Source organism: Protomyctophum bolini, assembly GCF_963924005.1.
Source record: "Protomyctophum bolini genome assembly, chromosome: 9".
NCBI lineage: Eukaryota > Metazoa > Chordata > Actinopteri > Myctophiformes > Myctophidae > Protomyctophum > Protomyctophum bolini.
This window is the reverse complement of record NC_137870.1, coordinates 27,468,477-27,493,446: the sequence shown is the minus strand read 5'-3', so window position 1 is coordinate 27,493,446 and position 24,970 is coordinate 27,468,477. Positions and strand designations below refer to the sequence as shown.

General features: G+C 43.7%; 1 protein-coding gene across 3 annotated transcripts in view; it reads right to left on the bottom strand.

Moving 5' to 3' along the window:
* The window catches only part of LOC308321669 (LIM domain kinase 1-like), a 96,253-nt gene that overhangs the window by 31,848 nt on the left and 39,435 nt on the right, over positions 1–24,970 (bottom strand). For 2 of the 3 annotated variants that reach the window (XM_080772723.1, XM_080772724.1), the window contains one exon: positions 24,416–24,554. In XM_080772723.1, the coding sequence (XP_080628849.1) occupies positions 24,416–24,554 (139 nt within the window). Of the gene's footprint in view, positions 1–14,141; positions 14,319–24,415; positions 24,555–24,970 lie in introns of those variants that run through there. The other variant, XM_080772725.1, reaches the window with a different exon arrangement.

The window sequence follows — 24,970 nt, the reverse complement described above, 5'->3', positions numbered from 1 at the left end:
AACCTCTTCTGTCTCCATGAGTAGAGAAGTCTCGCTTCCATCAGCTCCTCTACAAAACCATAACCAACCCCACAATGGTTGCAAAACACATGCTTCCAATTTGGTCTTGTATTTATTATTATTATTCCATCCATATAAATAATAATGCCAAATAATTAGGTTTGTTTGACCCTTTTTGTTTTACCCTTTTTATGCCTTTATTATAGATAGCTGACAGGAAATGGGGAGTGACACGCATATGCAGCAAAGGCCATCGGGATCGGTGGTGGTAGGTGCCTGGACCGCTATGGCAGCAGTCCACCTTTTTTCCCTTTATCTACACAAACCCTATTCTGAGCATGTGATATATACGTGCACATTCTTCACAAAAAGGCGAACATTCCGGCAAAATAGTATACCTACAAGCCAAGGTTGATCTGCTATTTTTGCTATTTGAAGAGAAACAAAGTATATAGGCTTTAAGTGATTAAAATAATTGGGCTGCATAACAACCTTGCATCCATTTAGTTTTATTTTAAGTTATTCCGTGTGCTGTATTCTCTCTCTCTAAACCCCACCAGCCTCCCATCCCAGTGCTGTACATTAGAATTGCAAATCACTGCAGTTCCACGCGGGGAGCCAGGGGGGCATGCACTCCCATATCCACCCCACCCATCCCATCCCAAATATTTATGCCAGCCAATGATCAAGGCATAAAATGAAAGCCTCTGAAAATGAAAGCTCTTGGGACTGTGGGACAGTGGTGTTTCTTGACCTCTAGTTCTGAAAGTCAGGGTCACAAAGGAAAACAGTGATTTAGTGAGTGAGTGGGTTGGTGGTCATCAACCGCACAGCATTACCCCAGGGACAACATTTATAGATAACACTTCAGGTTATTCACTGTCAATCGATCAGAGCTCCACAAGCAAGGACACTATTGTAGTTAACATTTCCATATTTTGTGGTTTGATTGTTTTATCGTTCTCACAGCCTGTAGGCTTATGAAAGAGTGAAATCCGCAATGGTTTATATTCGGTGTACAGAATATGAAGGGAGAGTCATTTATCAACAAGATATAATATAGAATATACAGTGAAAAGTAATTGTACACATATTGCAAATCCAGTATGTGTAAAGAGAGAACAAAAATATAGAAAAAGAGAGAGAGTGAAAAATTAGACAGAGGGGGAGAGAGACAAAGAGACAGACGGAGAGAGAGAGAGAGAGAGAGAGAGAGAGAGAGAGAGAGAGAGAGAGCAGTCAGATGAGCAGAATCTTATTTTCCCTTGAAACTGCTTTGTAAAAATGTTCATGAACAACTATAACCACCTCATATGGTTTTGGAACATACAGCATTGCCACAGGAATGTAAACACATAACCTCACAACACATCGTATGCATCATGTGACTGCAATGAAAGCTGTTTATAACCAATTCAATCTTTATTGTTCTTTGTCCCCCTGGGGTCTTTATACTTGGTCCCATTATTTCCCCCCCGATCTATAACAGATGTCTTTGTAGAAAATAGCCGATCTACAAGCTCACAATGTGTCGTGATGCATTGAGCTCACAATGTGTCGTGATGCATTGAGCTCACAATGTGTCGTGATGCATTGAGCTCACAATGTGTCGTGATGCATTGAGCTCACAATGTGTCGTGATGCATTGAGCTCACAATGTGTCGTGATGCATTGAGCTCACAATGTGTCGTGATGCATTGAGCTCACAATGTGTCGTGATGCATTGAGCTCACAGTGTGTCGTGATGCATTGAGCTCACAGTGTGTCGTGATGCATTGAGCTCACAATGTGTCGTGATGCATTGAGCTCACAGTGTGTCGTGATGCATTGAGCTCACAGTGTGTCGTGATGCATTGAGCTCACAATGTGTCGTGATGCATTGAGCTCACAGTGTGTCGTGATGCATTGAGCTCACAGTGTGTCGTGATGCATTGAGCTCACAGTGTGTCGTGATGCATTGAGCTCACAATGTGTGGTGATGCATTGAGCTCACAATGTGTCGTGATGCATTGAGCTCACAATGTGTCGTGATGCATTGAGCTCACAATGTGTCGTGATGCATTGAGCTCACAATGTGTCGTGATGCATTGAGCTCACAGTGTGTCGTGATGCATTGAGCTCACAGTGTGTCGTGATGCATTGAGCTCACAATGTGTCGTGATGCATTGAGCTCACAGTGTGTCGTGATGCATTGAGCTCACAGTGTGTCGTGATGCATTGAGCTCACAATGTGTCGTGATGCATTGAGCTCACAGTGTGTCGTGATGCATTGAGCTCACAGTGTGTCGTGATGCATTGAGCTCACAGTGTGTCGTGATGCATTGAGCTCACAATGTGTCGTGATGCATTGAGCTCACAATGTGTCGTGATGCATTGAGCTCACAGTGTGTCGTGATGCATTGAGCTCACAGTGTGTCGTGATGCATTGAGCTCACAATGTGTCGTGATGCATTGAGCTCACAGTGTGTCGTGATGCATTGAGCTCACAGTGTGTCGTGATGCATTGAGCTCACAGTGTGTCGTGATGCATTGAGCTCACAATGTGTCGTGATGCATTGAGCTCACAATGTGTCGTGATGCATTGAGCTCACAATGTGTCGTGATGCATTGAGCTCACAGTGTGTCGTGATGCATTGAGCTCACAATGTGTCGTGATGCATTGAGCTCACAATGTGTCGTGATGCATTGAGCTCACAGTGTGTCGTGATGCATTGAGCTCACAATGTGTGGTGATGCATTGAGCTCACAATGTGTGGTGATGCATTGAGTTTGTGGATGGGCTATTTTCCACATGCCCAGAATAGGGATGCAATGGTGTTGGTGTGGTGAGGGACTTAACCACAGTAATACAAACTGTGTCTGTTTGCATTCCAAAGAAGATGGTGCTGTAATAATGCCTTTCGCAAAAGATCATTTGAAGATAAATCACAAAAAAGGACTGCAGATTATTTATGGGGGGGATATTAGGAGAGAGACATGCAAGACAAGACTTGGATTCAAACTGGGGTCCTCACAACAACTCACAACCAAGGAGCGCGTCCTCACAACAACCCACAACCAAGGAGTGCGTCCTCACAACAACCCACAACCAAGGAGCGCGTCCTCACAACAACCCACAACCAAGGAGCGCGTCCTCACAACAACCCACAACCAAGGAGCGCGTCCTCACAACAACCCACAACCAAGGAGCGCGTCCTCACAACAACCCACAACCAAGGAGCGCGTCCTCACAACAACCCACAACCAAGGAGCGCATCCTCATAACAACCCACAACCAAGGAGCACATCCTCATAACAACCCACAACCAAGGAGCGCGTCCTCACAACAACCCACAACCAAGGAGCACGTCCTCATAACAACCCACAACCAAGGAGCGCGTCCTCACAACAACCCACAACCAAGGAGCACGTCCTCACAACAACCCACAACCAAGGAGCGCGTCCTCATAACAACCCACAACCAAGGAGCGCGTCCTCACAACAACCCACAACCAAGGAGCGCGTCCTCACAACAACCCACAACCAAGGAGCGCGTCCTCACAACAACCCACAACCAAGGAGCGCATCCTCATAACAACCCACAACCAAGGAGCGCGTCCTCACAACAACCCACAACCAAGGAGCGCGTCCTCACAACAACCCACAACCAAGGAGCGCGTCCTCACAACAACCCACAACCAAGGAGCGCGTCCTCACAACAACCCACAACCAAGGAGCGCGTCCTCACAACAACCCACAACCAAGGAGCGCGTCTCGACTCCTCACAACAACCCACAACCAAGGAGCACATTGTGCATCGCGTGTTTCAACCAAGGAGCACATTGTGCATTGCGTGTTTCCAGCTTGTGGATATCCTACTCGCCATGCTTTTGAGTGACGCTGCTAGCCTAGTGTGATCAAGTAGGGCCACTAATTTACGAAAAACAATGTGTATTTACTGCTATAGGTTAGGTTGAAGGCAATCTGAGAACCCATTGTCAAAAGATAAAGGAACTTTTCCTTTGAATTTGACAGAGTCAAGAGTCTGTCTCGAGAGACTATAGTATAGGTTGAAGGTTGTTCAGTGTCAGTCAGGTACAAACATTTACAGATGGGAGCGAGTGGTAGAGGACAGCTGGACAGAGACACATCGCTAGCGTGACACCGTCACACCCTGTGGTTACACACACACACACACACCACACACACACACCCAGCACACACTTCTCTAACAGTACGACCACATCTGATTGGCGGCAGCTGCTGCTCTCACGGTAAACTACCACTTCAGAGTGTTGAGTCAGATTTAGATAAAGACAGAGGGATAGAGTGCAGTAGGAAGATGAACCATACAAGATACTTCTGTTGTTGAAGGAAAAAAATAAAAAAACGTTGCATATGAACCCCTGCGCATCTTAATATCACAAGACTTTCCAACGATCTGCACGCACACTGCCAGTATGCCAAGGAATGAAGGAAGTCTAAATCCCTGAATATCCTATATTATATTAAAATTGGCTAATGGGTTGGCGCTGGGCAGCTGGGCGGATGGACAACAAGCAGTGATGTCAGTTACAAACAGAAACTGTTGCCTAACAACGCAGATTTGCACATGACTGTAACAGGCCCTGTGTATGTGCCTTTGTTGTCTGGTGTCTGTGTTAGAAAGTCCATATCCTGATAGAATTATAATTTGCGTGGATCTGCATGCTCCCTCTCACTCTGTGTGTGTGTGTGTGTGTGTGTGTGTGTGTGTGTGTGTGTGTGTGTGTGCGTGCGTGTGTGCGTGCGTGCCTGCCTGCCTGCCTGCCTGCCTGCCTGCCTGCCTTTGTGTCTGGTGTCCGTGTTAGAATCCCGTATCCTAATCATCGTGTGTGTAATTATAATTTGCGTCGGTCCAAATCCTCGCTCTCACTAATTTATCCGAATATATATGAGAGTATACAACACTTTGTACAGTCTCAGAGGTTAGATGCTAGGGTAGTGTACTTGTATTGTCATGATGTAATTGCCTATAGAATCTAGATATATCGCTCCACTGAGCAGTTGATTGGAGATAAACAATCCCAAAATAGCATCTCATTTACTGTACTTCCACTGTACAGTGAAACAGTTCTCGGAGTCACTCTCTTAGCACATAACGAACACTGTTTGTCGTACCATGCAAATCAAGGAGATGCTATTTACAGAAAACAAATTTCGAATCAACTGCGCAACGGAGTGATACTACAGTATAGGTCACTATTGGACTAGTTGTTACATCAAGACAAACTAAGAACTCCTTGTCCTATTGCTTTAACATTTTCAGATGGGGGTCCGCGTGGTCATACATATCATACATACATGAAAAAGTTTGAGAACTACTGATTTAGAAGGCATTTGTGGAGTCAACCTCAGGTCTTAATGGGTCATTCTACTCATACAGTATGTGTTCATTTCCCCAGGCATGTACTGTACTGTGCTTTACCGCACTGGTTCCCAAACAACCATTTGTGGGTCGCGGTCCTGACATAATTTTATGGGTCACTTCATTCTTTGTTTAGAATTATCATAAAAAACATGCACAAAATAATAATAATAATTAATATTAATAATGAATTAATATTTCTTCAGCAATATTGTGGAGAAATAGAATAAAAAGTCAAATAAATGCAATACATTTGAAAACAAATGTTTAAGAAGTAGTGAAAATAGCCGATCTACCAGCTCATAACATTAGACATGTCTAATTTCTCTTTTGGGTCTTGAGCTACATTAAAACGTTTGGGAACTCGAACCACTGCTGTAGTGTATACTGTACTGTATGTGTCTATGCTGGTTAAAACACTGCTGTAGCGTACAGTATACTGTATGTGTCTATGCTGGTTAAAACACTGCTGTAGCGTACAGTATACTGTATGTGTCTATGCTGGTTAAAACACTGCTGTAGCGTACAGTATACTGTATGTGTCTATGCTGGTTAAAACACTGCTGTAGCGTACAGTATACTGTATGTGTCTATGCTGGTTAAAACACTGCTGTAGCGTACAGTATACTGTATGTGTCTATGCTGGTTAAAACACTGCTGTAGCGTACAGTATACTGTATGTGTCTATGCTGGTTAAAACACTGCTGTAGCGTACAGTATACTGTATGTGTCTATGCTGGTTGAACCACTGCTGTAGCGTACAGTATACTGTATGTGTCTATGCTGGTTAAAACACTGCTGTAGCGTACAGTATTCTGTATGTGTCTATGCTGGTTAAAACACTGCTGTAGCGTATTCTGTATGTGTCTATGCTAGTTGAACCACTGCTGTAGTGTATTCTGTATGTGTCTATGCTGGTTAAAACACTGCTGTAGTGTATTCTGTATGCGTCTATGCTAGTTGAACCACTGCTGTAGTGTATTCTGTATGTGTCTATGCTGGTTAAAACACTGCTGTAGTGTATTCTGTATGCGTCTATGCTAGTTGAACCACTGCTGTAGTGTATTCTGTATGTGTCTATGCTGGTTAAAACACTGCTGTAGCGTATTCTGTATGTGTCTATGCTAGTTGAACCACTGCTGTAGTGTGTATTCTGTATGTGTCTATGCTGGTTAAAACACTGCTGTAGCGTATTCTGTATGTGTCTATGCTAGTTGAACCACTGCTGTAGTGTATTCTGTATGTGTCTATGCTGGTTAAAACACTGCTGTAGCGTATTCTGTATGTGTCTATGCTAGTTGAACCACTGCTGTAGCGTATTCTGTATGTGTCTATGCTAGTTGAACCACTGCTGTAGTGTATTCTGTATGCGTCTATGCTAGTTGAACCACTGCTGTAGCGTATTCTGTATGCGTCTATGCTAGTTGAACCACTGCTGTAGAGTATACTGTATGTGTCTATGCTGGTTGAACCACTGCTGTAGAGTATACTGTACTGTACAGTATGTGTCTATGCTAGTTGAACCACTGCTGTAGTGTATTCTGTATGTGTCTATGCTGGTTGAACCACTGCTGTAGTGTATTCTGTATGTGTCTATGCTGGTTAAAACACTGCTGTAGCGTATTCTGTATGTGTCTATGCTGGTTAAAATACTGCTGTAGTGTATTCTGTATGTGTCTATGCTAGTTGAACCACTGCTGTAGCGTATTCTGTATGTGTCTATGCTAGTTGAACCACTACTGTAGCGTATTCTGTATGTGTCTATGCTAGTTGAACCACTGCTGTAGTGTATTCTGTATGTGTCTATGCTGGTTGAACCACTGCTGTAGAGTATACTGTATGTGTCTATGCTAGTTGAACCACTGCTGTAGTGTATTCTGTATGTGTCTATGCTGGTTAAAACACTGCTGTAGTGTATTCTGTATGCGTCTATGCTAGTTGAACCACTGCTGTAGTGTATTCTGTATGTGTCTATGCTGGTTAAAACACTGCTGTAGTGTATTCTGTATGCGTCTATGCTAGTTGAACCACTGCTGTAGTGTATTCTGTATGTGTCTATGCTGGTTAAAACACTGCTGTAGCGTATTCTGTATGTGTCTATGCTAGTTGAACCACTGCTGTAGTGTGTATTCTGTATGTGTCTATGCTGGTTTCCCCAGGCATGTACTGTACTGTGCTTTACCGCACTGGTTCCCAAACAACCATTTGTGGGTCGCGGTCCTGACATAATTTTATGTGTCACTTCATTCTTTGTTTAGAATTATCATAAAAAACATGCACAAAATAATAATAATAATTAATATTAATAATGAATTAATATTTTTTCAGCAATATTGTGGAGAAATAGAATAAAAAGTCAAATAAATGCAATACATTTGAAAACAAATGTTTAAGAAGTAGTGAAAATAGCCGATCTACCAGCTCATAACATTAGACATGTCTAATTTCTCTTTTGGGTCTTGAGCTACATTAAAACGTTTGGGAACTCGAACCACTGCTGTAGTGTATACTGTACTGTATGTGTCTATGCTGGTTAAAACACTGCTGTAGCGTACAGTATACTGTATGTGTCTATGCTGGTTAAAACACTGCTGTAGCGTACAGTATACTGTATGTGTCTATGCTGGTTAAAACACTGCTGTAGCGTACAGTATACTGTATGTGTCTATGCTGGTTAAAACACTGCTGTAGCGTACAGTATACTGTATGTGTCTATGCTGGTTGAACCACTGCTGTAGTGTATATACTGTATGTGTCTATGCTGGTTAAAACACTGCTGTAGCGTACAGTATTCTGTATGTGTCTATGCTGGTTAAAACACTGCTGTAGCGTATTCTGTATGTGTCTATGCTAGTTGAACCACTGCTGTAGTGTATTCTGTATGTGTCTATGCTGGTTAAAACACTGCTGTAGTGTATTCTGTATGCGTCTATGCTAGTTGAACCACTGCTGTAGAGTATACTGTATGTGTCTATGCTAGTTGAACCACTGCTGTAGCGTATTCTGTATGTGTCTATGCTAGTTGAACCACTACTGTAGTGTATTCTGTATGTGTCTATGCTAGTTGAACCACTGCTGTAGCGTATTCTGTATGTGTCTATGCTAGTTGAACCACTGCTGTAGCGTATTCTGTATGTGTCTATGCTAGTTGAACCACTGCTGTAGCGTATTCTGTATGTGTCTATGCTAGTTGAACCACTACTGTAGTGTATTCTGTATGTGTCTATGCGTCTATGCTAGTTGAACCACTGCTGTAGCGTATTCTGTATGTGTCTATGCTAGTTGAACCACTGCTGTAGCGTATTCTGTATGTGTCTATGCTAGTTGAACCACTACTGTAGTGTATTCTGTATGCGTCTATGCTAGTTGAACCACTGCTGTAGAGTATACTGTATGTGTCTATGCTAGTTGAACCACTGCTGTAGCGTATTCTGTATGTGTCTATGCTAGTTGAACCACTACTGTAGTGTATTCTGTATGTGTCTATGCTAGTTGAACCACTGCTGTAGCGTATTCTGTATGTGTCTATGCTAGTTGAACCACTGCTGTAGCGTATTCTGTATGTGTCTATGCTAGTTGAACCACTGCTGTAGTGTATTCTGTATGTGTCTATGCTAGTTGAAGTCGCCCTTCTTCTACATCAGGAGCACATGTCTCCCCCCGAGGGGCAGCAAGTATGGGTGGGTGGGGGTCGAGGCACATGGGCCCAGCAGGCATCTGGAACCAGCGTGTGGTCCTGGTTGCCGGGGGTAACCAGGGTTATCAGTCACCTAGTTGGCCTCGACTCCCCTGGACAATGAGATGACTGTATAACCCTGGAGGGGGATGTGGTCACCATCAGGGCCAGTGAAAGATGACAGTCATAACAAAGAACAACCCCCTCCTACACACGCGCAAGCAAACGTGCAGATGCACGCGCACACAACACACACACACACACACACACACACACACACACACACACACACACACACACACACACACACACACACACACACACACACACACACACACACACACACACACACACACACACACACACACACACACACACACACACACACAGCAGATGCATGTATGATCACTGTAACCTACCATTGCTGTCGGGCAGAAACCTCTTATCTCCATAATATTCTAACTTTTTGTGCTTTTCCGTAAATTAACGGCATGCTTGATCATACTACAGCGTCACATGGAAGCATAAGAAATAGCATAAACGCGACGCAAAGCTACGCGTTGCTGCTACGCGTTGCTGCTACTTTTGCTGTTTTTAAATTTGAATCCTGAAAAGTAACCGTTTTGGACATTATGAGGTTTCTTGCCGCCAGAGATGATATTTAAAATACCAGCTGGGTTTTACCCCCCTAGTTTCATTAGTGATGCTCCCTCCCTCCTGACACACTGCATGACGAGAGTCAATTAAACCTATGGGACTATTTGTGTCATCTGCTGCCCACCCACAGAGTTGAGATCTATACCAGACAGTCCACATAAATCCAAACGTGTACATACAGTACATGTACTACTCTCTGAGGCCATCTGTGGAAGACAGAAAGCTAGTGCGATAAGCCATCATTATGCACTGCACCCTGCGCTATTCTGCCAGGAGGCTTTCACACCAAAAAGATATTGCACTTCACACCAACCACACGCTTTCTTGTTAAAGTACTACTGAGCATTATAATAGAAGTGATTCTAAATCCTTTATAATTTCATAAGGACCCATTAAGGATGCATTTAGGCCACACCTCAAGTGATACTGATAATGTAACTGTAAAAATGGGGTAACCAAAAGTCTTCCATTTGCGGGTCCATTTGGTTCCATTTGGACTCCTGGTGGCCCCTCGACCCAACGTTGAGAACCAGTGCATTATAGTAGACTTGACTGGTAGAAGACCCTAACGTTTTGTAAATTAACAATGATCTGCACAGGCTTTAGTTGAGTTACTGCTTTTTGCTCGTGAGGGTTCCAACCACGCGTCTGCTTTTGATACCCCTCCCCATGTCATGCGGCAAAAAGTGAGCTTATACTGTAGATCAGCTCTTTTCACTAATTCTGTTTGGCATGGCCAGGCGCTCCAACAGACTCGCTGCTCGCGGGTGGGAAGCTGGCAGCGGACTGTGCGTCATTGTCGCTAACACTGTCACTAGCAACTTCCACTGGTTGGTCGGAGAGTTAGTTCAGCAGTGAGTGAGGAGCATCTGGTGGAGATAACATGGACCTGTGTACGGTGAGGGGCATCTGGTGGAGATAACATGGACCTGTGGAGATAACCTGGTTATCTCCACCAGATAAACAGGCTAATTAATTAAATAAGAAAAGACGCCTTTGAGGCTCAAATACCGGTATCTATCAATGTGTGTGTGTGTGTGTGTGTGTGTGTGTGTGTGTGTCAAAAAGTGAAAGGTCTCTCAGGTCAATCATTCAATGTCTGGCTGCTGCTAATAATCATTACCAACATGTTCTTCAAAAGCATAGGCATGGAACCCCTACAAGCAAAAAACTGTAACTCAGCTAAAAGCCTGTGGAGACTTTACGATCAGAGTGGGTAACAATGTTATCACAAGCAAAAAAGAGATTACCTATCTGGTGGGTTGTACTTTAGTTAACCTTTCCAGTGATAAGATGGCAACAACAGATTCAAGAAGGTCAACGAAAGAACAAGAGTTTGGGGCAGGCTCTCCTCGTTGGTCAGTAGGAATGCAGTAGAAGGACACTAGCTGGAGCACTCATCCAACGTCATTTTAGACTATGCATGCACCTCAAAGGCACTACAATCTAAACTACAGTACAGACCTCTCAAAACAAACTAGTCAGACTACCTCCCCACTGCAATTATACCGGTATACATGTGTACTTTTTACAAACTGTTAATAAAGTATTCAATCAATCAATCAATCAAACAAACAAACAAGATCATTGTTAATTTACAAAGGCTGGGGACATCACAACTATGTGGGGTTATGATGACCCATACATGACCCATCTACATAATGCAGACTACATTCAAATGAAATGTTATCTCTGTGATTCACGCGTTCCATAATTCTGTAAGCACTAGTTTCCACTGTGTTTTACTGACATCACTTTTACATCCACCAGCAAATCAGAGCTTTTGTTGAACAGACAAGCATCTGTCATGATATAGGTAACAAGAACCATAAGTGAATGTATATACAATACAAAACACTATATGAGTGCGAGCGTGCTTGTTTGAGCAAACTGAGCAATCACAACCCTGAGATGCTAACGGTGCCGGCATGGATGGACGAGTCTGATCGACTCAACTAATGGTCCTCAAATGTTTTATTGTCAAGGACTCCCAGTTTTCTAAGCATAATAAACGTGGGTTATTTTGGTCCGATTTGTACACTCAGTGTTACAGACTATAAGGCTCCATTTGATTCATCACCATGATCAATCATTTTGCTGGGGCTTGGGGGGGGAACTCCTGGAACCCCTGCTGGGGGTCCCCAGACCCCACTTTGTGCACCACTGGATCGAACCACATTTACAGGACGTTATGGCTTCGTTTAGTCGTGTGTTTGATCGTGTGGAACTCAACCCTGTCGCCCATCAATGAGTCAGAGCTCAGATTTCGACCAAAGAATCCTGTGTGTGTATGTATGGGGGGCCTGGGGGCCCATGCTGGCGGAATGACAACATCAGCAGCCAGGAATCTGCACGTGCATTAAGTAACTTATAGTCCCCCCTCTGGGAGAGAGACAATTCTGGGTCAGATTCCCCTCCAAAAAACGTGCAGGAGGGAATTCCAAAGCCATTTTATCCTCGAGGGGGCCGCGGAGCGCTGAGGCACTCAAACCTCTAACAGATGGACTCAAATCTATACCCATTGTACACGCCACTTGAACCGTCACACCGCGATGACACGGTTGAAGGAGAGGAAGCATTGCAAAGCAGACAACAACAGTCTCAAGGTGCACGGCTCAACCATGTCTGTTATAGGATATGGAGTTATGTGTCAGGCATGGCCAAATATGAAGTGTTGTGATGTCAGGCATGGCCAAATATGAATTGTTGTGATGTCAGAACAGGCCAGTTCCATATATGGAGCCTGGGCAGGGGCCCTGTCCAGAGCCTGGGCAGAGGTGTTTTGTTTGTGGTTCTGGACAACCGTGGGTCCGACCGACTCAACACCGGGCACTGCACTCCCTGTAGGGGTGTGGAACGCAACGCATGTGTCGAATTTGAAGTCGGTGGGGTGAACGGTTCTTGAGGTACATTACAGACGTACACACGTACGTACGTACGTACGCAGACAGACAGACAGAGACGTGGTGCATTTAGAGATAAGATAGATGTTCAATCAATTGAATGGAGGTGGAGGTTGACCACTTTCAACCTGGCGTCATACTGTACCTGGGGCCATATCATTTTGCACAATGGGGGGACCTTGACACTGTTTGACCTGGAAGGGAACACAATGGGAGCACCCTGACAACACAACCGTAAGTAGAACATTGATTTGTAACACCTGTAAATTAAGTAACATTACACAGCTAGTTATGTAAATATCGCAAGAAAGGCCAATCAATAGGGAATGAGGAACACCCACACACAGTGACACAAGTCATCAAGCTTGCCAAAGAAATTACCCCCAGTGTTTTTTTGTAAATAAAGGCTACTTAGTACTGCTCCTAGTATTGATGATCTCTTGTATAGTATTGTATGTCTGTCTAAAGTACTGTTGAATTGAATACATATGACCACAATGGAAGCAATTAAGCCCACAGGGTTTTTTTGTGTTATCCAACTGTACCTTTAATAACCTGTGTTAATAAAGTATTCAATAAATCAAACTTTTTTTTATTATTATTACTGACGTTTTTGTAACTCTGAGGCAAGAAAGTACAGTTGAGTACAGACTCTTGTCTGTACTCAACTGCAGCAAACAGTGGGTTCTATTGAGAATAGCCACCCTTCGCCCTCCATTCTGCCACACCATGCAATACAATATCACTGTATGTGTGTGGAACCACTTGCTAATGGATCTGACCTCCACATCCGGCCGAGGTACAGTGGGATATAATATGACGAGATGGATGGAAGTGGCGCACACACACACACACACACACACACACACAGCACTGTGCAGGAGGACCGCAGCTAAAAACCCACCAGGTTTGCCCTGCACCAGGACCAGGACCGGCTGGCGCCACGTGATTAAAAATAGCTTCATCACTTTTTCATGACATTAAATATGAAACAGCAAAAAAGGAAAACTAGAGCAAGTCAGAGAGAGAAAGAGAAAGAGAGAGAGAGAGAGAGAGAGAGAGAGAGAGAGAGAGAGAGAGAGAGAGAGAGAGAGAGAGAGAGAGAGAGAGAGAGAGAGAGAGAGAGAGAGGAAGTTGGTTGCAGGGCAACACATTTAATCCAATTTGTCAGGATGCACAACTGTTAAGCATCATAAAGCTCATGTTCAGTGTCAAAGAGAATACATTATAGACAGACAGACAGACAGACAGACAGATAGATAGATAGATAGATAGATACATGTGCAACTATGCAGCCTGATGTAGCAGATGTACAAGCTCACAGCACGTCACATTCGTGGTGCATTATGAGCTTGTAGGTCTGCTATTTACTGAGGCTTAACATTCCCCCTCATCCCCTCCAGACGCTCTGCTCTGCACTGCTCCCCTCCCCCCCCCGCCGCCCCCCGTTCCCCCACTGTGCCCGTGACCCACTACCCTACAGCGGCAGCAGAGTGCTGACGGACTGACATCATCTTACCTTCTTGTCCTTCTTCCACAGCCTGAGACAGCAGAAGGTCCAGTAGAACACATCTCCCACCATGTCAGCGACAGAGAGAGAGACAGAGAGAGAGACACTCTGCCTCTAGTTCATTCTAATAATGTCACAACAAAACATAAGCAGAGAGAGAGACAGAGAGAGAGACGCCCACGCGCGCTGAGCTCATCTCTAAAACGATGTCACTGCTCTTCTCTCTCTCCCTCTCCCCTCCCCATGCCTCTAGTCTCCTCCCATTTCTCTCTCTCTCTCTCTCTATGACCTCATCGCTTCCTGTTTAGCCCAGCCCACCCAAGCTAAGCAACACACGCTCACCGCCGGCTGCATCTCTGTGATGTGTAACAGAAAACAACTCTCATGCTCTCCTTTAGCGCTCTCTCTCTGTTACTTTACATCTCATCCCCCCTTCTCTGTTCTTCATGTTCAATACCTCCCTTTGGCAAGAAACAAAGAAAGAAAAATGAAGAAATTTGTTTTTAAGGAGAATTCCAGTGATGGAGGGGATACCTACTACATACTGAAATCAACACTAGAATCAAACAATATTCAGAGATTCTTAAGGCTCATACATACTCCAGTTTTTGGTGATAGGTTATCACCGTTTTAGGTGATAGCTTATCACCTAAAACAGTGATGAGGCCATCATACTCGCGGTGATGTCCTTAAGGATTGACTCCGCCTCCCTGTGGTTTACCCAACTAAAAATTACACCGCGGTGATAAGCCATCACCAAAAACTGGAGTATGTATGAGCCTTTAGCCTAAACATATCAACACAACACCTCAGTAAAAACAAACTGTTCCGTACGTCAAATAAATTGTATCTGACCCCATTACTACATTAGCTGGTGTCTCATGTTTTAAAATAAAAGATGAGGATTCAATGATGTGCATGCCAACATAAGCTGACTTATGCTTGATATTCTGTATGATAATACTCATGTGTGATGATGGGTAAATGGTGCATTTATATAACGCCTTTATCCAAGGTGCTTTACATAGATTGCATTACATTCACCCATTCATACACCAATTGCAGCCATGCAAGGTACCAACCAGCACATCGGGAGCAATTTGGGGTTCAGTGTCTTGCCCAAGGACACTTCGACATGTAGACAGGAGGAGCCGGGATTCGAACCGCTGACCCATGTGAGCTTGTACATCTGCTATTTACTGCATGCAACATCAGCCTTTTTTCCAAAACATTGCAACATCTTCCAAAAAATTAAATAGCTCTTCAGGTAAGTTACTTTTAGAAAGTATCACCCTTGAGCTTTAGCTCTCCATATAGGGCTCCAACTATAGATTATTTACTTACTTAGCCATAATTCTATATTGATTACTTTAATTGCTTTACTCAAGAAGTGCGTTTCACCATTTTATACTTCGGCATATTTTGTCAAATAACTATTAAATTGATTAACTGTTAGCTATCGTTGTTTCTCTCCTATGTTTCTTCAGTCTCTCTCTCTCTCTATCTCTCTCTGTTTGTCTGACATGTTGTGTCAGTGTGTTTTCAGAATGCAGCCTAGAATAGATATTAAGTCAGACATGCCTGCCCACCACATCCATCATCTGATCACAGGCTGACCACCAGCTGACTGACCAACACACTGTTTAAGGACATACCGCTAACCAGTAACCAGGCAGTAAAATGTCTCAAAATATCAATCCAATGAGGAAGCAGCCAGACAAGTAGTTGTACAAACACGCTGAATGATGAAACTCCAAGTGGCTTTTCTGTGGAACTGAACCCTTAAAGGGAAATACCACTCTATTTCAACATAGAACTATGTCATTAATATACCTTAGAGTTGTTGTGTGGGAATTCTGGGAAATAATACAAAAAGTTCCCCCCTTCTGTTAGGTAGAACTGGAGGTCTAGAACTTCATCATGTGGGTCATGTGATCAGTGACATCACGTCGGTGAACTCTGCATGCCATATGTTGCGTTCCCACGGGCAGATGCAAAGTAAAGACTCAGTCTACCATTCATTGTCAATGGAAGTCAGCGACGTGAAGATACCAAGCAAATCCAAAGCTTGTAGCTGCTGCAAAAGCTACAACAGCTACAAATGCACTGTGTAGATTTTCATCTTTTTGCTGTTGCTATGTTCTTCAATTTCCCCTCTGGGAATAAAAATATATCTATCTATCTATCATTCTATCTATATATCTATCTATCTATCTATCTATATATCTATCTTTGCATCTGCCCGTGTGAACGCAGCAAAAGAGTACACTGACAATAATGATTGATAATAAAGCCAGCAACAGAATAAAAATGTGATCAGAAATGTTTGTAACTTTGTAAACAAACATGTCTGTGTGGAGTTTGCATGTTCTCCCAGTGTACCCTAGGAGGGTAGGTATACCCTCACAAAAACATGCAGTAATCCTGGTCTCTAAACTACCTCCCCCTGGCCAGCCAGGCGCCTGATGGAGGGGAAAGGAACTGGAATAACGTGTTCCTTCCACGCGCTACGTCCTACCGGCGTAACTCTCCCCTGTCAGGTGAAAAGAAGCAGCTTGGACTCCTCATGCATAGAAGGAAGCAAGAGGTCAGTCCGCTACCCCCCCAGGTTGGCAGAAGAAGTGTAGCGCCCAGGATTACATTAGATAATTGACACCAGGTGAAAAAATGGGTTGCAAAATCGTGGGATAAAAAATAAAAAAACATGTAGAGCGGTATTTCCAGGTATGTCAATGGATATTTACACAATATAAAATAAAATGTCATGAACAATATAGCACAGCAGTGGATTCACAGAATCAATCAAAAGTAGTCTGAAAACCCACCTCTTCAGACTCCATCATGGCCCATACAGTAGCACTTGCCCAATAGCCTGACGACCTTGCAGGCGTATGCAAAGGCCCAATTTATGTAACTTAGATAGCATTTTATGTAGACTTATAGCATTTTATGTAGACATACTGTAGCACTATAAAGTAATAATGCATAGTTTAATTATATAGATATTCCACTGTTACATTCTTAGCTTACGTATGATTCATGATAACTACTTTGTATGTGTATATGATGTATTGCCATGCTTTTTGTTCCTGCTTAATGTAAGTCGCTCAGGATTAAGAGTAAGAGCGTCTGCTAAATGCCTAAATTGTAAGTTGATGGTCATGATTCAACAGGATCCTGGATGGCTGGATTCTAGGCTTAAAATAATTAATATTTATATTTTTGTAAATCTCTATGGGAAAAATGAATGGCCGATTTTTCAATGGGTCCAGAAAACCACACCCACTACTATGCTCCATTAGCTATGTCTAGTTTTGCAACTTGTGGATATTACAAAATAATATATTTCTAATATTAAATAACAATATCACTAATCAATAAGTGTCCTGTTCATCAGAAATAAATGTTAATCAATAATCCTCCAATTAAATGCATGCGTTACCTGGAACTATATTGTTGGGGTTGTGGTGAAGTCATGATGTTTTGGTCTATATTAGTCAATATTAAATACAGCTAAAATCAGGTAAACATGAGGTTTCCGACACAGACGAAATAGAATAGATCAAGTACCAAGTACAGTCGATAGTGTGCCAAGAAAAGAAAAGTGGAAATGTGAGTACTATGTCATCCTCTATTGTTTTGAAATTCTAATGACTTTTGGGGGATTTCTTTTAATTCCTACTTTTGATATGTATACTGGATTTGGGTTCTGGCACTCAGTGGAGTGTGAGAGTGAGAAACCCCCTTGTTGATGCAGAACCTCTTTTTCTTACACAGTCGATGGAGAGTAAGTACAAGCAGCTTACTCCATTCGCGATGTCATGACTCGGACTCAGTTCAATTCCATTCTGCTACTGTACAGTGACCTTTTCAGAGCATCGCATTTTAAGTAACTGATACGGTTGTCTAGATATTGTGTGGTATGTAAATATCTGAAGTTGTCCTATATCTGCTTGCAACAAGAAGACACCTGAGTCTCCTCAGGCAGGTCCCTACAGAGACTACTAGACTCATTTCTATGAGTAACATTACATTAGTCTACTGTTCATGACAGGACTTTATTCCCACCACACCTCTTGGTGTTCAACTCTTTTCTATCTATGGAGCCAAGGAGTGGCCTGTGTGTGACTAGACGTTCAACCTCTATCTAAAACAATCTCTGTAAAGAGAGACAGATACATACATGCGATGACAGGAGCTGACAAAACAACAGAACGCGCATTGACGTCTATAAAGACGACACACTGATGATGAGCCATGTACAAGACACCCATATACCAGTGGGAGTTACTCAACTACAGTATACTGCAGCACACACAAACGCAGTATTTTGGTGTTTTCAATGTTTGTTTTGGTATCCCAACAACATCCCTGTCTAAAAAACAGTGAAAACACCCAAATAGCCTACAGTTGGAGGGCAGTGTGTTTCCGCAGATAAACACCAACACACAGTGATTACTGCTGGAATAGAAGATTTTGTTTTACAAAAATGTATTTGTTTTGTTACGTAACACAGGGCAAAGTTACATGCTATGCCTTTAACAATATAATCGTCATAATAATATAATAAACAGTACGCGTATATCTTTCTTTGGATATTTGCTTGTTAAACAGGACATTCGGTTTACAGTGTGATAGTTCCTGACTAGGGAAGCTGTAGTTCAGTGTGATAGTTCCTGTCTAGGGAAGCTGTAGTTCAGTGTGATAGTTCCTGTCTAGGGAAGCTGTAGTTCTTCCTGTCTAGGGAAGCTGTAGTTCTTCCTGTCTAGGGAAGCTGTAGTTCTTCCTGTCTAGGGAAGCTGTAGTTCTTGCCACAGTAGAAAATACCCTGGGATTCCCTGGTTTTAAAGTCCCCCTCTCTGTGAGAAACATTGGGAGTTTTTTCATTGATAGACTGAATACTTTATTAGTCCGAAATGTAAACAGCACGTTGTACAGTAAGACATGAATGCTAAAAGGATAACACAAACAAGTCCTGGGGGCTTGTTTCCAATGCTCCCCTCCCTGTGAGAAACATGTTGGAGAAAGTTTTTTAGTTTTTTCTACAGTTTCTTGGAGGCATGACTTGACATGACTATACAGACTGTCCACAATTTTCCACAAGAGTATAATTTCCAAATTCTTCCACTGGAGGTGAGGATCTTCACTGTAGTAATCTGAGATGTCACTAATCCAACTAACCTATCATGGACTATTATTGGACTAATATGCAAATAGCCACTTACTGAAACCTGAAACCACTTTGCTTTGGGCAGTGGTGGTGGCGGGGAACACCATCGTAATTAGTAATCATAGCTGTTTTAAAATGCATCTTAAACAACTCTAGTCCAGGAGAAAATATTGATTAATTTTCTTTATTTGTGCAGATGGCCAGGCCAGACTTTAGGTCATATATTTTTTAAATTTACATCAGGGGTCGTCAGGTTTTTAAACATGTGTGAACATGTGCCATATAGTGATTGTGAAAGGCAGAGAGCCATTATGTCTAGTTGTCTACCCTCCCTCAGCAGTCCGAGTATTGACTGTGAACTGAACTGATGGACACTTATTGGACAGTCAGCAGCCCTGAGGGATGGAGGGATGAAGGGATGAAGGAAGGGAGGGATGGATGCTGCATGAGGGATGGAGGGATGGAGGGATTAAGGGAGGGAGGGATGTAGGCAGGGAGGGGTGGATGGAAGACTGAATGCAGCATTGAGGGATGCATAAAGAAAGGGAAGGATGGATGGATGTAGCATGAGATATGGTGGTGTTTCTGCTCTTGAACTGCTGTGTTTTAATTTATAATCCAGACTCCAGAGCGATTTAAAGTAAGCAAGAACAACACAACAATCTGATAAATAATAAACCTGTAAAGTCTGTCTGTCTGTCTGTCTGTCTGTCTGTCTGTCTGTCTGTCCATTTTAGATCACGTGACACACCAGTCACGCAGTGCAAGGCATTATGGGAAGAAGCAGTTGCGTTACACCATCATTCGGTGCCTATCGAATTTTGTTCCCTTCCGGCCGCAGCATACCTTCAGGACACTCCAAGCCTCATAACAACACTGCCTACACCAGTGGTTCCCAAAGTGGGGTCCGGGGACCCCCAGGGGTACTTGAGGGAGTTCCAGGGGGGACCCAGCTAAATGATAATTTGGAACCAAATGGACCCTTATGGGTCTGTAACTCAGAGAGTGTCCATTTGTACGCTCTCAGAGTTAAATCAGCATTGATTTTACAATATAAATTGGGGGTCCCAGAGATAGAAATGCAGACTAATGCATGTAAAACTGAGGGTCCTTTAAATGAAACGGGTTGAAAATCACTGCTAGAGCCATACAAAACTTCTCTTATGGGGGTCCCTGGCATATCTCTTCAAATGGGGGTCCGTGGGCTAATTGGTGTCAATTTGTGGGTCCTTGACATGACAAAATTTGGGATACTACTGGCCTACACTCATGTGGACTGTGTGTGTGTGTGTGTGTGTGTGTGTGTGTGTGTGTGTGTGTGTGTGTGTGTGTGTGTGTGTCATTAGTTCACTCTGACCAGACAGTCAGGCAGGGACTTGGCTCATCATCCTCCAGGACAAACCTGAGGCTGTGTTTGGGACAGTGACACAATACTGTCCTGTGCTGTCCTTAAATGGGGCACGTGCCAATAAGGTGACCGTACGTACGGGATGGGATTACACTCTGCCATGTCCTTCCTGGGTACAGCAGGCAATGTGGACACAAACACACATGAATATGACCTCAGTCTGTCTGTCATCGTAATAGTCTGACCCTCTTCAAGGAACAGTGGAATTGGCTAACTGGAGCAGCAGAGACATAGAGAGAGAGAGAGAGAGAGAGAGAGAGAGAGAGAGAGAGAGAGAGAGAGAAAAAGAGAGAGAGAGAGAGAGAGAGAGAGAGAGAGAGAGGTGCAGCCATCACTCCTGTTAATCCACTTTCATGTCTAGACTACCACGGTGGACTGGGATGTTTCATTACTCTGATTGGCCTGCAGAGGGAGAGGTGGATTGAGGTAGAGTCAGTAAAAAAGGACAAATTGTGTGTGTGTGTGTGTGTGTGTGTGTGTGTGTGTGTGTGTGTGTGTGTGTGTGTGTGTGTGTGTGTGTGTGTGCGCCCGTGTGCATGCAAAGTTTCACAGAAATTGTGTGTGCATGGCAAAACTTTGGAAGCCAATCGTAACCAATGGGAATTGAATATGAAAAGTCTGACAGACTACAGAGATAATGTCTGTGAGGTTTGTGCAAAGTCTTTAATAGTAGTAGCAAAGAACTGCAAAGAACTTTGCAAATTGCAATAATCAGCCTCATGGTGGCGCTATAACAAGCCAATTATAAAAGGTTCTTCCTCTGCCTACTGGTAGTGTGAGTGCAAAGTTTCACACAGATTGGTCCATCAAAGCCATGGTGTTTTCCACTGTCTGGCACTCATGGGTGATCAACCAGCATTTTGGAAAAACACTAAGTGATCTGAAAACGCTGCCCGCCCTGAATTAGTCTAGGCATGTACGCTTTCTGACACATACTGTATTCAGAGTATCACAAGGCCCACACATGCCCTGACATTTTAGAAAACACTCAATCTGCTGTGTGTGGGTAAGAACAATGACGAAAAGCCCCTGGCCTCTCCACAACCAGACAGGGGGTTTCCATCCAGATACCACCACTGTGAATGAACTACCCTGTTAACTGGATTTGGTACACTTGTTTCCACTGTGCACCAAACGTCTTCACCAAAGATATCTCCATCTACGAGTTCACGTGTCGCCACATTGTGAGAAGATCAGGAATGCACTTCCTTGTTAAATTCCGAAACAAAAAAATGATTAACTAAGAAAGCACATTCAAAGAGAAATCTAAAAACATGGTTTGAATGTGTTAATCTGTTCTTCCGTGAATATTATTACAGGATCATCATGAAATGACCCACAGTATTATTCATACATCTGCCATTCCAAAAGGGACCCATTTTAAGTTACAGCAGCCTGCCAAAAAAAGGTTCTTCATCACGATCATCAGAGGACTGCAATATATTTCACAGCGACACCGAAATGTAAAAAAACAAAAAACAAACTGATTTTAGTTTAGATCGGCAGCCATCAACTGGCAGGGCAACTGACAGATTGATTCATGGCACTGGAATCAATCCAGTCCCTTCTATAATGCAGTACCACTTCATTCTAGAAGCAACGTGCAACCCTGTCTATGTGTCCTCCAGGGACCTGTGGCCATGTCTTTCAGCACCTGTCCGTCTCTCTACTTCCCTGTATCACAACACAGGTAGCAGCTTTCACTGGTGACAAAAAAAAACCTAAACACTGTAAGATAATGTGACCAAGAAGTGCAGAAAGGCTGACCGTGTTCCGTTACAGCTGTGGACACATCCCCACAGTACTACATACAGTATGCTGCCGCAGAGCTCTGGACACATCCCCACAGTACTACGTACAGTATGTTGCTGCAGAGCTCTGGACACATCCCCACAGTACTACATACAGTATGCTGCCGCAGAGCTCTGGACACATCCCCACAGTACTACATACAGTACAGTATGCTGCTGCAGAGCTCTGGACACATCCCCACAGTACTACATACAGTACAGTATGCTGCTGCAGAGCTCTGGACACATCCCCACAGTACTACATACAGTATGCTGCTGCAGAGCTCTGGACACATCCCCACAGTACTACATACAGTACAGTATGCTGCCGCAGAGCTCTGGACACATCCCCACAGTACTACATACAGTACAGTATGCTGCCGCAGAGCTCTGGACACATCCCCACAGTACTACATACAGTATGCTGCCGCAGAGCTCTGGACACATCCCCACAGTACTACATACAGTACAGTATGCTGCTGCAGAGCTCTGGACACATCCCCACAGTACTACATACAGTACAGTATGCTGCTGCAGAGCTCTGGACACATCCCCACAGTACTACATACAGTACAGTATGCTGCCGCAGAGCTCTGGACACATCCCCACAGTACTACATACAGTATGCTGCCGCAGAGCTCTGGACACATCCCCACAGTACTACATACAGTACAGTATGCTGCTGCAGAGCTCTGGACACATCCCCACAGTACTACATACAGTATGCTGCTGCAGAGCTCTGGACACATCCCCACAGTACTACATACAGTACAGTATGCTGCCACAGAGCTCTGGACACATCCCCACAGTACTACATACAGTATGCTGCTGCAGAGCTCTGGACACATCCCCACAGTACTACATACAGTACAGTATGCTGCCACAGAGCTCTGGACACATCCCCACAGTACTACATACAGTATGCTGCCACAGAGCTCTGGACACATCCCCACAGTACTACGTACAGTATGCTGCCGCAGAGCTCTGGACACATCCCCACAGTACTACATACAGTACAGTATGCTGCCGCAGAGCTCTGGACACATCCCCACAGTACTACATACAGTACAGTATGCTGCCGCAGAGCTCTGGACACATCCCCACAGTACTACATACAGTACAGTATGCTGCTGCAGAGCTCTGGACACATCCCCACAGTACTACATACAGTACAGTATGCTGCCACAGAGCTCTGGACACATCCCCACAGTACTACATACAGTACAGTATGCTGCCACAGAGCTCTGGACACATCCCCACAGTACTACATACAGTACAGTATGCTGCCGCAGAGCTCTGGACACATCCCCACAGTACTACATACAGTACAGTATGCTGCCGCAGAGCTCTGGACACATCCCCACAGTACTACATACAGTATGCTGCTGCAGAGCTCTGGACACATCCCCACAGTACTACATACAGTACAGTATGCTGCCGCAGAGCTCTGGACACATCCCCACAGTACTACATACAGTATGCTGCCGCAGAGCTCTGGACACATCCCCACAGTACTACATACAGTATGCTGCCGCAGAGCTCTGGACACATCCCCACAGTACTACACAGTACTACACACACACGCCACGCTGCCCCAGGTCTACATTCCTATCCACAGCGAGGGTGCCCAATGTGGAGCAAACATGGGGTAGCAAAACTATAGGTTGCTCCTTTAACCTAACTCTGAAGGTATAAAAGTGGACCCTTATAGATCACTTTAACCTAACTCTGAAGGTATAAAAGTGGACCCTTATAGATCACTTTAACCTAACTCTGAAGGTATAAAAGTGGACCCTTATAGATCACTTTTCAGCCAAATACATATACAGTAGGCCAATATTAATTTGAGGATCCTTGACACGAAAGTTTGAGAAGCACTGCTCTAGTTTTCCTGGCGGAGCGGAGAGACCCTTACCATGATGAGGCCGGTAGTGATTGGGTCGTTGCAGCCGTGGCACAGCTCTCCAAACTTGGCCCAGTAGTCCTTCTTACAGTAGAGACGTCCATCCTTCTCATAGTACCAGTGGGACAGAGACGCACTGCACTCACAACACCTGGAGAGGACAGAGGCACAATAATTTGTTACTTGTGGAATAATTACTCACACAGATTATAATAATTTAAGGTCGGGAGAATATCAAACACAGATTTCAACATAAACACACCGTGTTTACAATATGCTGGGGGGGGGGGGCAGTAAAACAGGAGCTAGCATAACATAATCATTTAATCATGGTTGAATAACATGATAAAACTCTGGATCATTCAGAAACAACAAATACAATCCCAAATGTGTGTACCGTATATATATATTTGTGACCAAATCTGACTGAGGGACTGCCTTTGGCTTTGTTTTTACATTGGTTGTTCAAGTTAAATTGATGTCTTGATGTTATTATGGTAACTGACCCAAAATGTGATTTATTCATTATGATCGGTTTGAAGTAGAAATATAGGCCTCTTTAAGCTG